At 49.2% G+C, this 17,070-nt stretch overlaps 1 protein-coding gene across 1 annotated transcript in view; it reads right to left on the bottom strand.

Annotated features, from left to right (window-relative positions):
- Nucleotides 1-17,070, bottom strand: part of ADGB (androglobin) — a 738,031-nt gene that overhangs the window by 557,653 nt on the left and 163,308 nt on the right. The window contains exon 7 of the mRNA XM_030198035.1: nt 141-227. Coding sequence (XP_030053895.1) covers nt 141-227 — 87 coding nt within the window. The remainder of the gene's footprint in view (nt 1-140; nt 228-17,070) is intronic.

Raw genomic sequence — 17,070 nt, 5'->3', positions numbered from 1 at the left:
AAATCTGCACGAGGAAAGTCTGAGGTGGTTGATTGGTTTCTTGGCCCTCTATACATCATAGCTTTATGCCTTGTAGCGCTATAGAAATAATAAGTAGTAAAATAGTATAAAATAATAATTAGCTTAATAAGAGAACTTACGAGAGAGGAATGACTTCTGGTAACCATCCAGTTAGAGAATGCATAACTGTAAATTCACCCAGTGCCAATCTTTCATATCCATTTGTGCTATAATACAAAAATAAACAATTATATTTAAAATATTAAAAAAAAGCATTTCAGGTGCTGTGTTAGTCTGCTTGGATATGTGGAAATAAAGATCATCTAGACTACCCCAACTTGACATTTTGTCCTTTAGATTGTAAGCTCTTCTGAGCAGGGACCGTCCTTAGTTATTAATTTGTACAGCGCTGCGTAACCCTAGTAGCGCTCTAGAAATGTTAAGTAGTAGTAGTAGTAATACTTTTTTACTGGACTAAATTAATACAACTATTACTAGCTTTTGAGAGCTATTCTCTATTCTCTGGTCTGATATGATTCACAGAGCTCCCTTCCAGAGTAATACATGACTGAAAACAACTTCCTTAAACCAATCATACAGACACAAACTCCTTTGTGGTATAACAGTAACCTATAAATTTGAGCCCCACACCCAGGAGCACTGAGCTTCACCTAGGACTCAAAGAATGACGGAGTCAAAAATGATCAGGGATCAGGAGACATACTCTTGTTCATGAAGTTCCCCCCACTGATTACGTATGTAAAACAAAATGTTTGCATTTCTGCTCCTAAACTAAATCTTTCTTTTTACCTATTACATATTTGTGTGTTTCTCTCCAGAGGATGGCTAACCAAAAGGATTACCTTGTTACCTGCTGAGTTTTATTTGTATACATGTACTATTTACTCTTGAGGGAATTCTGCAAAATATTTTTGAAAATTCTACACACAATATTTAACAATTCTACAAAATTCTCAATTATTTGTAGTGTTTATGCTCAAAATTTCCCCATCCTAAGGCCTGAAGTTCCCTCCTGCCTTTTTCCCTACTCAGGCATCAGCCTTCCCCAATCTACTTCTCACGCTAACTCCCAGCAACACCACCAAAGTCTTCTTCCACATACAATACCTCCACCTCTCATTCTCCCTCTGCCCAGGTACACCTCCCACCTCTTATTATTTTCCTCCACTCCCCAGCTATCATTGTATCTCTCCCCTCACTGCCACCCTCGCTCCTATGGCACACCCTCATATACCAGAACCACATTCTCAGCTTTCTCTGTCCCCTCCTATCCTCATGGAACACTCAGTTTTCTCTGCTCCCTTCTCTTCCCCCCACTCCCTAAAAAAAGCCCCATGGCACACTCTCAGTTTTTACTGTCTCCCCTAACCCCCGGGCACATTCTCATTTTGCTCAGCTGCCCCCTTCCCACCCTCCCAATGGCACATGCTCACCTTCCTCTGCTCCTCTTCCTACCATCCCCATTGCACAATGTCACCTTGCTCTGTCCTCCTCCCCTTAGAACACACTCACTTTGCTCTGTCTGTCCCTCCCACCCAGCATGCTCACTTATTCTGCCCCCTCTCCCCAATGGCATGCTCACTTGCTCTATCCCCATCCAGGGCACCCTCACTTGCTTTGTCTCTTCCTCTCCATGGCACCCTCCTCATGCTATGTCCCTTCCCCATTCCAGGACACTCTCCTTGCAGCCTATGCAGCATCAGTTGCTCTCTCTCCCCCTCCCCCAACAGAGATTAAGCAGCAGGAGGAAGAGGAAATGAACAACTGTAGATCAGGTCATTTTCTCCTCCTTCTCTGCTGGCTTACAGCAGACTATTTAGGTGAACCACAGGGCACTGGCAGTAGGGAGACCTATACAGTTAAGAACATAAGCGGTGCCATACAGAGATAAGGTCCATCAAGCCCAGTATCTTGTTTCCAACAGTGGCCAATCCAGGACACAAGTACCTGCCAAGATCCCAAAACAGTACAATACATTTTATGCTGCTTAGCCTAGAAATAAGTAGTGGATTTTCCCGTCCATTTCAATAATGGCTTATGAACTTTTCTTTTAGGAAGATATCCAAACCTTTTTTAAACCCCGCGAATCTGACTGCTTTTATCACATTCTCTGGCAACAAATTCCAGAGTTTAACTACAAGTTGTGAAGACATATGTTTTACTATTTCTGTTAAATTTACTACTTGTAGCTTCATTGCATGCCCCCTAGTCCTAGTCCTCATAGGAAAGTCTCTTTATCATTTTTGTCGCTCTTATCTGTACCTTTTCTAATTCCACTATATCTTACGGCCCAAGAAAGGGATCTGGGTGTCGTCGTTGATAATACACTAAAACTTTCTGCTCAGTGTGCTGCTGCAGCTAGGAAAGCGAATAGAATGTTGGGTATTATTAGGAAAGGTATGGAGAACAGGTGTGAGGAAGTTATAATGCCGTTGTATCGCTCCATGGTGCGACTGCACCTTGAGTATTGTGTTCAATTCTGGTCACCCAATATGCAACGTTCACTTCCTCCTCCTCTTGCTGCACGATCTCTGCAGGGGGAGGGGGAAAGAGACTTAGGAAGACCCGATAGCAGCTCTATGGCAAAACTCTGCATAAGAAGTGCAGAATTCTGTGTGTTCTACGGGGGTGGGAAATTCTGCACATATTCTGCTCTGAGCAGTTGTGCAGAATTCCCCCAGGAGCAACTGCAACCACCCTATTTAAGTACCCTAGCGATTCCATATATTCCAGGTAGGCTACTTAGATCCATACGTGATTCCAGGATGGTGGTCCTGTCTAGATCTAAATTGGGATTGGACAAGAGAGAAAGCTTTCCCCATGTTTGGCACCACATTTATGGAATGAAATACCAAAAAGTATATGTGTTGAAACCAGCTTAAAGAAGTCTAAGTCCATGCTTAAAAGTTTTAATTTCACCAAGCATTTGATATTGTTGATAAAGAGGAAGTAAGGATCTACTGAGAGTGCTGCAATTGTGAAAATGCTACTCTTGTCTATAAGAATGTTGCTATATATGAGAATGGTGGTCTTGTATGATTGTGATTGTCTTTTCTATTATAATATATGGAGATCTTTTCTTTTATTTAATTTGTATTGTTACATATTAGTTAACTACCATGATCAGATTAAGCCAGGCAGTATAAAAAATTTAAATAATAAACATAATTGCTGGAGTTAGTACCATTTGTTTTTCTTTTCGTTCTCCTCCCTTGCATTCAGTTGGTGCTGATGGAGCAGGGTTAATCCTTTTAAGTTTCAGTGGGTGAATTTAACTGTCAATAATAGCAGTTATAACATGCAGAGACACATTTGAATGGTTAAAGAAACAAAAAGGGGAAGATGATCTGATGGGCTTTATCCCCAGGTGAGCTAGTTCTGGACTCTGGACACCTATAACTCATGGGTGGCTGAGCCCTGCAACCAACTAGTATATTTAGATTTATTTAAGTATACTAAAGCAGGGTCTGTGCTTGTAGAGGCAGACAAGCCAGCTGTAGGTTAACTGTAGAAGTTAAATGGTATTAAAGCCCATAAGCTGCAGTCTATATAATGAAGAGGAAGAACAGCTCTGCTTAGAGAATTTTTATTACCTATGGGGGACATGAAATTAGAGGCCCAATATTCAAAGTAATTTAACCGGGCAGAAAATGTGGGTGAATTTAACTGTCAGGAATAGCAGTTATCGGTGCAGATATCTTTGAAAGGTTAAATAAACAAAAAGAAGGAGATAATCAGATGGGCCAGTTAAATTAATTGTTTCTGCTTATCTGCTGCTATTATAAGTGGAGAGTGCCACTGAATATCAGCACTAACTGCCATTGCACTGTCTAGTTAGTGCCAGGGAGGTTCATGGGCAGAGCCTGGGTGGAGCCAGTACTTAACTAGTTAGTGGCGATGTTCAGATCTCTAACCAGTTTAATATGTGGCTAAAGTTAGGCCAGCCAAAAAGGGCCCAATTAACTTCTAGGTCAGGAGTTTCGAAACATGTCCTGGGGAAACTCCCAGCCAGTCAAGTTTTCAGGATATCTACAATGAATATGCTTGAGATACATTTGCATACTAAGGAGGCATTGTATGCAAAACGATCTCATGCATATTCATTGTGAATATCCTGCAAACCTGACTGGCTGGGGTTTCTCCAGGCCAGGCTTGGGAATCGCTGTTCTAGGTAGCAGCAAGAGGGGTTTCTGGTGCCCTCTCCTTTCCCTGCGATCTGAATCCTCCTCCCTCCCTCTTGAAAACAGGAAGCACCTGACTAGTCTCCCACTCCCACAGGATGTCAAACCTACTTTTTCTTGCCCTGATGCTCATTTGCACCTGCCTGTCGCAGCTCCAGCTTCAAAATGGCTTCAGTAACCTCTAGTGGCAGTCTTGCAATACTTGCAAGGGCCTGGTTGGGGGCTTCTTGTCTTCAGGGACAGCAAGGGGGAATCCGGGGAGGGAGAGAGTGGGAGTGGGACTTGGAGTGTCTTATGTAGGTCCTGGCTGAATATGGCTGGGACACACATAAGATCTGGGGTCAGCATGGCCCTGGATATTCAATACCGGTGCCTGGACATGGTCTGGTATTGGATATCCAGGCCTAACTCTGTCCATAGCAATCAGCATAAAATAAAATAAAATAAAAAATAAAACTCTGAGCATTGTTAGCTGGTATTGAATGCTAGATTAAGTTGTGCAAGTTTGCTGTTGAAACCCATTAGCTGTAGTTTGGAGCAACATGATTCACAACAGCTTTGGTTAGGGAATGCTATTGTTTATTTTATTTATTTATTTATTTAGTTAGTTAGTTAGTTAGTTAGTTAGTTAGTTAGTTATTTAGATATTTGTTGCATTTGTATCCCACACTTTCCCACCTATTGGCAGGCTCAATGTGGCTTACATAGTGCAGTAGTGGCAGTCGCCAATACCGGCATGAACAAATACAAAGTGAGGTTATGACAGAATAATGATCAGGATTGATAGACACATTGGGGGTCATAAGGAGAAGTGTAGGTTATGTCCAATACGAACATTTATATTGTTGTGTTTGTAATTGCAATTTGGATTAAGCTGTGCAAGAAGGCTGTAGGTTAGGTATTTTTCTAATTCTAACTCCTCTTCAACCTAATGATGACCCCTACTAGCCAAGTCCTTATCCAACCAAGGCCTTAACCCCTTCATCTATGCAGACGATGTCACAATATACATTCCTTACAAATCTAAACTGACAGAAATCACTAACAAAATCAAGATCAGCTTGAACATCATGGACTCTTGGGGCAAATGCATTTCAACTAAAACTCAACAAAGAAAAACACACTGTCTTATCCTCTCATCCCAACACAGCGCGGACAACCCCACAATTATCAACACCCCAGACTACACATAAGTACATAAATACATCAGCACTGCCACGCTGGGAAAAGACCAAAGGTCCATCAAGCCCAGCACTCTGTCTCCGACAGCGGCCAATCCAGGCCCCAAGAACCTGGCAAAAACCCAAAATTTAATAACGATCAATGGACTTTTCCTTCAGGAATCTGTCCAGAACCCCTTTAAACTCAGCAAGGCCAGCTGCCGTCACTACCTTCTCCGGCAATGAGTTCCAGAGTCTAACCACGCGCTGAGTAAAGAAAAACTTTCTCCAATTTGTTTTAAACCTACCACATTCTAATTTCATCTTGTGTCCCCTAGTTCTATTATTGTTAGACAGCATAAACAAACGCTTCACATCTGTCCGCTCTACCCCACTCATTATTTTGTAGACCTCTATCATATCACCCCTCAGCCACCTTTTCTCCAGGCTAAAGAGTCCTAGCCGTCTTAACCTCTCCTCATAAATTAGTCGTCCCATCCCTTTTATCATTTTCGTTGCCCTTCTCTGCACCTTCTCCAATTCCTTTATATCTTTTTTGAGATGAGGCGACCAGAACTGAACACAATACTCCAGGTGCGGTTGCACCATGGAGCGATATAACGGCATTATAACATCCTCATGCTTGTTTTCCATCCCTTTTCTAATAATACTCAACATTCTGTTCGCCTTCTTAGCCGCCGCAGCACATTGAGCTGAAGATTTCAACGTCCTATCCACGATGACTCCCAGATCCCTTTCTTGGTCCGTAACTCCTAAAGCGGAACCTTGCATGACATAGCTGTAATTCGGGTTCCTCCTTCCCACATGCATCACTTTGCACTTGTCAACGTTGATCTTCATCTGCCATTGGATGCCCAATCCCCCAATCTCACGAGGTCCTCTTGTAATCTTTCACACTCCTCCCGCGACGAGACGACCCTGGATAACTTTGTGTCATCTGCGAATTTAATTACCTCACTAGTTACTCCCATCTCAAGGTCATTTATAAATATGTTAAAAGCAGCGGTCCCAGCACAGACCCTGAGGGACCCCACTAACTACCCTTCTCCATCGAGAATACTGACCATTCAACCCTACTCTCTGCTTCCTGTCTTTTACCGGCTCTTAATCCATAATAATACACTGCCTCCGATCCCATGACTCTCCAGTTTCCTTTGGAGTCTTCATGAGGCACTTTGTCAAACGCCTTCTGAAAATCTAGATATACAATATCCACCAGCTCCCCTTTGTCCACATGCTTGTTCACCCCCTCGAAAAAAATGCAGTAGATTTGTGAGGCAAGACTTCCCTCCACTAAATCAGTGCTGACTTTGTCTCAGCAGCCCATGCTTTTGTACGTGCTCCGTAATTTATTCTTAATAATAGCCTCCACCATTTTTCCCGGCACCGACGTCAGACTCACCGGTCTATAATTTCCCGATCTCCTCTGGAACCCTTTTAAAAAATCGGCGTTACATTGGCCACCCTCCAATCTTCCAGTATCACACCTGATTTTAGGGATAAATTGCATATTACTAACAGCAGCTCCACAAGTTCATTTTTCTGCTCTATTAATACTCTGGAATGAATACCATCCGGACCCGGCGATTTACTACTTTTTAGTTTGCAAAACTGCCCCATTACATCCTCCAAGTTTACAGAGAAATCATTTAGTCTTTCCGACTCGTCCGCTTCAAATACCTTTTCTGGCACCGGTATCCCTCCCAAATCCTCCTCGGTGAAGACCGAAGCAAAGAATTCATTTAATTTCTCTGCTACAGCTTTGTCTTCCCTGATTGCCCCTTTAACACCACCGTCGTCCAGCGGCCCTACCGATTCTTTAGCCGCTTTCTTCTGCTTTTAATATACCTAAAAAAATTTTTGCTATGTGTTTTCGCTTCTAATCGCTAACTTTTTTTCAAAGTCCTCCTTAGCCCTCCTTATCTCCTTTTTTGCATTTGGCTTGACATTCCAGTGTAACGCCTGAAAAATCCTCGGCGTTACACTGGACCGCAACCTAACACTAGAGAGCCAAGTGACATCCACAACAAAGAAAATGTTCCACTCAATGTGGAAACTCAAATGCGTGAAACAATTCTTCCCGAGGGAAACATTTTGCAACCTGATACAATCAATGGTACTAACCCATTTAGGACTACTGCAATGGAATTTATGCAGGATGCAAAGAAGGTAAAATTATGTATAATCATACCTGATAATTTTCTTTCCATTAATCATAGCTGATCAATCCATAGACTGGTGGGTTGTGTCCATCTACCAGCAGGTGGAGATAGAGAGCAACTGTTTGCCTCCCTATATGTGGTCATGTGCTGCCGGAAACTCCTCAGTATGTCGATATCAAAGCTCCATCCGCAGGACTCAGCACTTAGAGAATTACACCCACGAAGGGACACTCTGCCCAGCTCACCACCGCGCCGAAACGGGGGAGGGGAATTAACCCAGCTCATCCCCACACAAGTGGGGGAGGGGAATCCGTCCAGCTCATCCCCGCGGAGCGGTGGGAGGGACACCACCCCGCCGATGCGGGGGATCTGGCTTATCCTGCAACCGCAACCGCGGGAGGAGCTGACTGACCCTAACACCCGCCGAAGCGGGAGGGGTACAAAGCTGCCCTACAGCCGCACGAAGCGGGAGGGGAGTGCCGGCAGAATTTTAAGTCTCAATCCAGCCCCGTAAAACGGAGGGGAGAGGAATGCAGCAGCTCACTGTAACACAAACTCGGCTTAACTCTTGAAGAATCCAAGTGAAAAAACTTGAACACGAAGTCTTTCTGAAGTAACTGAAGACTAAACTTGAACCTGAAATGCAACCATAATAAAACAGTACAGATATCTGGGAGGGGCTATGGATTGATCAGCTATGATTAATGGAAAGAAAATTATCAGGTATGATTATACATAATTTTACCTTCCATATCATCAAGCTGATCAATCCATAGACTGGTGGGATGTACCGAAGCAGTACTCACCCAGGGCGGGACATTGAAATCCCTGACCTCAACACTGAAGCTCCAAACCGGGCCTCCGCCCGTACAGCCACAGTCAAACGGTAATGCTTGGAGAATGTATGAGCCGAAGCCCAAGTTGCCGCCTTGCATATCTCTTCCAAGGAGACGATCCGGCCTCTGCCATCGAGGCCGGCCTAGCCCTCGTGAGTGAGCCTTCAGCTGGATAGGCGGCACCTTCCCCCGCGGCCACATAAGCCGCTGCAATGGCTTCCTTGACCCATCTTGCCACTGTAGGCTTAGCAGCCTGGCAGATCCCTTACGAGGACCTGCAAACAGGACAAACTATGATCCGATTTCCGGAAATCATTGGTCACTTCCAAGTATCTGATGATGACTCGTCTCACATCCAGATATTTAAGAGCAGAGTACTCCTCTGGGTAGTCCTCCCTACGAAAGGAAGGGAGACAGAGCTGCTGATTCACATGGAAGCGAGAAACAATCTTGGGCAGGAAGGAAGGCACTGTGCGAATAGTCACTCCTGCCTCAGTGGAACTGCAGAAAGGCTCTCGACATGAGAGCGCCTGGAGCTCGGAAACTCTTCTGGCTGAAGTGATAGCCACCAAAAAGACTGCTTTCAACGTCAGGTCTTTCAGAGATGCCCTCGACAAGGGTTCAAAAGGCGGCTTATCTGCAATGCTCTTAGTACCAGGTTGAGATTCCACGCAGGCACCACTGAGTGCAGAGGAGGGCGCAGGTGATTAACTCCCTTGAGAAAGCGCACCACATCTGGCAAGCCAGAGCCGCTACCTGGACTTTAAGGGAACTGAGCGACAGGGCCCTTCTCTCCAGACCTTCTTGCAGGAACGCCAACACGGAAGCAATTGGAGCAGTGAAGGGAGAAAGTGAGCCTGCTTCACACCACGCTGCAAAGATACGCCAAACCCTGGCGTAAGCGTAGAAGTAGAGCGCTTCCTCGCTCTCAGCATAGTGGCGATGACCTTGTCTGAGAAGCCCTTCTTCCTCAGACGCTGCCGCTCAATAGCCAGGCCGTAAGACCAAAGGGGGAGGGATCCTCCATCACCACGGGACCCTGATGCAACAGGCCCTGCTCCACTGGCAGCCGCAGAGGATCGTCGACTGAGAGCCTGATCAAGTCCGCATACCAGGGACTCCTGGGCCCATCCGGACCCACCAGGATTACCCTGCCGGGATGCTTTGCCACCCGGTCTAGCACCCTGCCCAACATTGGCCAGGGCGGGAACACATAGAGAAGCTCTTGTGTCGGCCACTGTTGGAGAAAAGCATCTACTCCCAGGGATCGAGGGTCCCGTCCTCTGCTGAAAAAACGCGGCACTTGGCAATTGGCCGATGACGCCATCAGATCTAGGCTCGGCTGGCCCCAGCGCTTCGTGATGTCCAAGAACGCCTGAGCAGATAGCTGCCACTCTCCGGGCTCCAAGGTATGGCGACTGAGAAAGGCCGCCTTGACATTCATGACTCCGGCAATGTGGGCCGCTGAAAGCTGCTCCAGGTTCGCTTCCGCCCACTGGCAAAGATTCATAGCCTCCTTGGCTAGAGGGGCGCTCTTGGTACCTCCCTGGCGGTTGACATAGGCCACAGCCGTGGCATTGTCCGACAGGACCCGTACAGGCTTCAACACCAGTACCGGGATGAACTCCAAAAGCGCCAACCGAATGGCTCTGAGTTCCAGGAGGTTGATAGACCACTTTGCCTCTGCAGGAGACCAGAGCCCCTGCGCTGTCCTTCCCAAGCAGTGGGCTCCCCAGCCCGACAACGAGGCGTCCGTCGTGACGACAATCCACTCCGGGGTCACCAGAGGCATTCCCGCAGACAACTTGTCTGTCTGCATCCACCAGCTCAGCGCCTTGCGCACTGCTGGGTCCAAGGGAAGGCGCACAGCATAATCCTCCGACATCGGAGTCCAGCGCTGCAGCAAAGAGTGTTGAAGTGGTCTCATATGAGCCCTGGCCCAGGGCACAACTTCCATCGTGGCCGTCATAGAGCCCAACAGCTGCACATAGTCCCCAAGCCCGAAGGGGAGAGGCTACTAGGAACAGGTCCACCTGAGCCTGAAGTTTGACAATCCCGATTGTCTGGCAGGAACACTCTGCCCACTTGGGTGTCGAATCGAACTCCCAGGTACTCCAGGGACTGAGTCGGTGCGCAGCTGGCTCTTCTCCAGTTGATGATCCATCCCAGGGAGCTCAAAAGAGCAACTACCCGGTCCACAGCTTTGCCGCACTCTGCATAAGAGGGGGCTCGGATCAACCAGTCGTCCAGATAAGGAGGACTTGTACCCCTTCCTTTCGTAGGAAGGGCCGCGATGACCACCATTACTTTGGAAAAGGTCCGCGGAGCAGTAGCCAACCCGAAAGGGAGGGGCTCTGAACTGGAAGTGTCGTCCCAGGACTGCAAAACGCAGAAAGCGTTGATGAGGAGGCCAGATGGGAATATGCAGGTACGCTTCCTTGATGTCCAAGGATGCCAGGAACTCTCCTGCCTTCACTGCCGCTATAACAGAGCGGAGAGTCTCCATGCGAAAGTGCCGCACTTTCAAGGCCCGATTGACCCCTTTGAGGTCGAGGATAGGCCGGACAGAACCTCCTTTCTTTGGTACCGACAAAGTAAATGGAGTAACGTCCCTTGCCAAGCTGACTTTCTGGCACCGGAACGACCGCGCCCAGGCGGATCAGATTGTCCAAGGTCTGCTGCACTGCCACAGCTTTGACCGTAGACTTGCAGGGAGAGAGTACAAACCCGTCTTTTAAGGGTCGGCAAACTCTAGTTTGTAGCCGTCTCTGATGACTTCCAGCACCCACGCGTCTGAAGTTATTGTGGTCCACTTCGCCCAGAACGAGGACAGCCGTCCTCGCAATCTGCACTGGGGCGTGGACCAAGACCCCGTCATTGGGTACGAGACCCTGGGGGAGGACCGGAGGGAGCACCTCCGGGACGGCGGTCTCTGCGAAAGGAATGCTGCTTGGGGGAGAAATTCCTCTTGAAGGAAGAGGGGCAGAGGAACCCGACTTGCCGGGCGGTACCGACGGGCTTCCTGCAACCGTCCTCTGGAGGTACCGGGACGAGTACTAGCCCGAGCCCTGACCTCTGGTATTTCTTGCCCTTAGACGTGCCGAGATCGGTCACGATTTTGTCCAGCTCGACCCCAAAGAGCAGCTTGCCTTTAAAAGGCAACCTAGCCAGGCGGGATTTAGAGGCGTGGTCAGCAGACCAATGTTTCAGCCAAAGCCACCGCCGCGCAGAGATTGTCTGAGCCATGCCTTTCGCTGAGGCCCTCAAGACATCATACAGCAAGTCTGCCAAATAGGCTAAGCCCGATTCCAGGGCCGGCCAATCAGCCCTCAAGGAATGATCCAAGGGGGAAGCCCGCTGCACCATAGTCAGGCACGCCCTGGCCACATAGGAGCCGCAAACTGAGGCCTGCAAACTTAAAGCAGCCGCCTCAAAGGACGACCTTAAGGCCGCCTCCAATCTTCTGTCTTGGGCGTCCTTTAGGGCCGTGCCACCTTCCACCGGCAACGCCGTTTTCTTAGTCACCGCAGTGATTAAAGAATCCACTGTAGGCCACAGATAGGCCTCACGTTCACTCACAGCCAAAGGATAGAGGCGGGACATAGCCCTAGCCACTTTAAGGCTCGCTTCCGGGACATCCCATTGAGCCGAAATTAAGGTGTGCATGGCATCATGCACGTGGAAGGTTCTAGGCGGGCGCTTCGTCCCCAGCATAATGGCAGAGCCAACAGGGGCTGAGGGAGAGACGTCCTCCGGAGAGGAAATCTTCAAAGTGTCCATGGCCTGTAACAGGTTGGGCAAATCCTCTGGGCTAAAAAGCCGCGCTGCAGAGGGGTCATCCGCTCCATCCGAGCGGGGATCCGTCTCCTCCAAGGAATCCGCAAAGGACCGTTGGGAGACCTCAGACACGCTGCCCTCATCTACATCGGAGGAGACAAATTCCTCCAAGGCCTGGGAATCAACCCGAGGGCGTTTACCTCTGGGAACCTCAACCTCTTTACCAGACGAGGGAGCAGGGGCAGCGTTGTGCATGAGGAAGGCCTGATGCAGCAGCAAAACAAAACTCGGGGGAGAAACCCCCCAGACTGTGCACTTCCGCAGCCTGGGCAACAGCCCTAGACGCACCCTCAACCGGCGCTCGCAATAGCGGGGGAGAGACATGCTGCGCATCCAAAATGGCGTCCGCGCGAAACTCCGCGAAGGAGCCGCGCGGGAAGAACGGCTCTTAACTTTAGCCGCTTCTGTGCCGTCGCCCAAATTAAGGGCGTTCATGGCATTAATGTCTCCAACCTCAAGGGCGGCCCAAGAAGAAGCCGTCCGAGCCGCGTGGCCGGCCAAGATGGCGGAGGCGAGGAGCGGGGGATGGGCGTTTATGGCGGGAAAAACCGCCACGCCGGAGGAAGGACCGGGACATTCATCGGTCACGAAACTGTCACCCAACAGGGCGAATCAGGCTTTAAGACCCCCGCATCCCCTCTAGAAGCGCTCAAGCGACCCGGGGAGCGACCCTTTGCGCCCTCGCCCTCCGACGCCATATGCCACGAGGAGAAGAATCGGGGAACCCCCTGCCCGCTATAAAAAGGTAAAAATTACCTGCTGTCCGCTTCCGAGTTGTAACGACCTGGTGTCCCAGTGAGTAGCTGCAATAGACGCTTAAATAAACGTCGAAATAAACGCCTTTAAGGACGTTCAAAATTTTTTTTTTTTTTTTTTAACGGAGCCAGCGGGAGGGGGGGAGAAAAGGAGGGACCTGGCACCACCAGGTTTGCACTTGCTCAAAAGAGCCCTCAACCCCAGGCACTCAACAAAACCTAAAAATTAGGCTTGGAGGCCTAGCCAGAGCTGCTGCTGTGTGTGACCACCACCTGCTGAGATAGAGAACATACTGAGGAGTTTCCGGCAGCACATGACCACATATAGGGAGGCAAAAGTTTGCTCTCTATCTCCACCTGCTGGTAGATGGACACAACCCACCAGTCTATGGATTGATCAGCTTGATGATATGGAACAAACATTAAAGAAACTTCAGACCACTGAAAACACGGCAGCTAGACTTATCTTTGAAAAAACGCGATTTGAAAGCACAAAACCCCTCCGTGAAAAACTACACTGGCTCCCAATCAAAGAATGCACTGCTTTCAAAATCTGCACTCTGGTTCACAAAATTATCTACGGTGAAGCCCCGGGATACATGACAGACCTCATAGACCTACCAACTAGAAACACATCCGAATCAACACGAACTTACCTAAATCTGCACTACTCAAGCTGCAAAGGACTCAAATACAAATCAACTTACGCATCCAGTTTCTCCTACATAAGCACACTATGGAATGCATTAACAAAAGCCCTAAAAACAACGTGCGACCACCTAAACTTCCGGAAAAAACTAAATACTAACCTGTTTAAAAAGGCATACCCTACCAATCCAACATAAATGCCTGATCTCTGCAACACAACAAAACTAAAGTACGTAATGGACATAACACAAAACTCTTCTGTTGTACGATTCCCTAATGTGGCTGTGCCACATGAACTTTATCTTACCACAATATCACTTTGTATTTGTTTACACTGGAGTCTGCAAACACCTCTCCGGTACTATGTAAGCCACATTGAGCCTACAAATAGGTGGGAAAATGCGCGATACAAATGGTAAAATTATGTATAATCATACCTGATAATTTTCTTTCCATTAATCATAGCTGATCAATCCATAGCCTGGTGGGTTGTGTCCATCTACCAGCAGGTGGAGATAGAGAGCAAACTTTTGCCTCCCTATATGTGGTCATGTGCTGCCGGAAACTCCTCAGTATGTCGATATCAAAGCTCCATCCGCAGGACTCAGCACTTAGAGAATTACACCCACGAAGGGACACTCTGCCCAGCTCACCACCGCCGAAACGGGGGAGGGGAATTAACCCAGCTCATCCCCACACAAGTGGGGGAGGGGAATCCGTCCAGCTCCTCCCGCGGAGCGGGGGAGGGACACCACACCCGCCGATGCGGGGGGATCTGGCTTATCCTGCAACCGCAACCGCGGGAGGAGCTGACTGACCCTAACACCGCCGAAGCGGGAGGGGTACAAAGCTGCCCTACAGCCGCACGAAGCGGGAGGGAGTGCCGGCAGAATTTTAAGTCTCAATCCAGCCCCGTAAAACGGAGGGGAGAGGAATGCAGCAGCTCACTGTAACACAAACTCGGCTTAACTCTTGAAGAATCCAAGTGAAAAAACTTGAACACGAAGTCTTTCTGAAGTAACTGAAGACTAAACTTGAACCTGAAATGCAACCAGAATAAAAACAGTACAGATATCTGGAGGGGCTATGGATTGATCACTATGATTAATGGAAAGAAAATTATCAGGTATGATATACATAATTTTACCTTCCATATCATCAAGCTGATCAATCCATAGACTGGTGGGATGTACCGAAGCAGTACTCACCCAGGGCGGGACATTGAAATCCCTGACCTCAACACTGAAGCTCCAAACCGGGCCTCCGCCCGTGCAGCCACAGTCAAACGGTAATGCTTGGAGAATGTATGAGCCGAAGCCCAAGTTGCCGCCTTGCATATCTCTTCCAAGGAGACGGATCCGGCCTCTGCCATCGAGGCCGCCTGAGCTCTCGTGGAGTGAGCCTTCAGCTGGATAGGCGGCACCTTCCCCGCGGCCACATAAGCCGCTGCAATGGCTTCCTTGACCCATCTTGCCACTGTAGGCTTAGCAGCCTGCAGACCCTTACGAGGACCTGCAAACAGGACAAACAGATGATCCGATTTCCGGAAATCATTGGTCACTTCCAAGTATCTGATGATGACTCGTCTCACATCCAGATATTTAAGAGCAGAGTACTCCTCTGGGTAGTCCTCCCTACGAAAGGAAGGGAGACAGAGCTGCTGATTCACATGGAAGCGAGAAAACAATCTTGGGCAGGAAGGAAGGCACTGTGCGAATAGTCACTCCTGCCTCAGTGAACTGCAGAAAAGGCTCTCGACATGAGAGCGCCTGGAGCTCGGAAACTCTTCTGGCCGAAGTGATAGCCACCAAAAGACTGCTTTCAACGTCAGGTCTTTCAGAGATGCCCTCGACAAGGGTTCAAAAGGCGGCTTCTGCAATTCTCTTAGTACCAGGTTGAGATTCCACGCAGGCACCACTGAGTGCAGAGGAGGGCGCAGGTGATTAACTCCCTTGAGAAAGCACACCACATCTGGCTGCGAAGCCAGGGAAGCACCCTTCAGGCGGCCCCTGAAGCAAGCCAGAGCCGCTACCTGGACTTTAAGGGAACTGAGTCGACAGGCCTTTCTCCAGGACCTTCTTGCAGGAACGCCAAACACTGAAGCAATTGGAGCAGTGAAGGGAGAAAGAGAGCCTGCTTCACACCCACGCTGCAAAGATACGCCAACCCTGGCGTAAGCAGTAGAAGTAGAGCGCTTCCTCGCTCTCAGCATAGTGCGATGACCTTGTCTGAGAAGCCCTTCTTCCTCAGACGCTGCCGCTCAATAGCCAGGCCGTAAGACCAAAGGGGGAGGGATCCTCCATCACCACGGGACCCTGATGTAACAGGCCCTGTTCCACTGGCAGTCGCAGAGGATCGTCCACTGAGAGCCTGATCAAGTCCGCATACCAGGGACGCCTGGGCCAATCCGGACCCACCAGGATTACCCTGCCGGGATGCTTTGCCACCCGGTCTAGCACCCTGCCCAACATGGGCCAGGGCGGGAACACATAGAGGAGCTCTTGTGTCGGCCACTGTTGGAGAAGAGCATCTACTCCCAGGGATCGAGGGTCCCGTCCTCTGCTGAAGAAGCGCGGCACTTGGCAATTGGCCGATGACGCCATCAGATCTAGGCTCGGCTGGCCCCAGCGCTTCGTGATGTCCAAGAACGCCTGAGCAGATAGCTGGCCACTCTCCGGGCTCCAAGGTATGGCGACTGAGAAAGTCCGCCTTGACATTCATGACTCCGGCAATGTGGGCCGCTGAAAGCTGCTCCAGGTTCGCTTCCGCCCACTGGCAAAGATTCATAGCCTCCTTGGCTAGAGGGGCGCTCTTGGTACCTCCCTGGCGGTTGACATAGGCCACAGCCGTGGCATTGTCCGACAGGACCCGTACAGGCTTCAACACCAGTACCGGGATGAACTCCAAAAGCGCCAACCGAATGGCTCTGAGTTCCAGGCGGTTGATAGACCACTTTGCCTCTGCAGGAGACCAGAGCCCCTGCGCTGTCCTTCCCAAGCAGTGGGCTCCCCAGCCCGACAACGAGGCGTCCGTCGTGACGACAATCCACTCTGGGGTCACCAGAGGCATTCCCGCAGACAACTTGTCTGTCTGCATCCACCAGCTCAGCGCCTTGCGCACTGCTGGGTCCAAGGGAAGGCGCACAGCATAATCCTCCGACATCGGAGTCCAGCGCTGCAGCAAAGAGTGTTGAAGTGGTCTCATATGAGCCCTGGCCCAGGGCACAACTTCCATCGTGGCCGTCATAGAGCCCAACAGCTGCACATAGTCCCAAGCCCGAAGGGGGAGAGGCTACTAGGAACAGGTCCACCTGAGCCTGAAGTTTGACAATCCGATTGTCTGGCAGGAACACTCTGCCCACTTGGGTGTCGAATCGAACTCCCAGGTACTCCAGGGACTGAGTCGGGCGCAGCTGGCTCTTCTCCCAGTTGATGATCCATCCCAGGGAG

Source organism: Microcaecilia unicolor, chromosome 3 (assembly GCF_901765095.1).
Source record: "Microcaecilia unicolor chromosome 3, aMicUni1.1, whole genome shotgun sequence".
Classification (NCBI taxonomy): Eukaryota; Metazoa; Chordata; class Amphibia; order Gymnophiona; family Siphonopidae; genus Microcaecilia; species Microcaecilia unicolor.
Note: the sequence above shows the minus strand (reverse complement) of the source record. Positions and strands in the feature narration are given on the sequence as shown.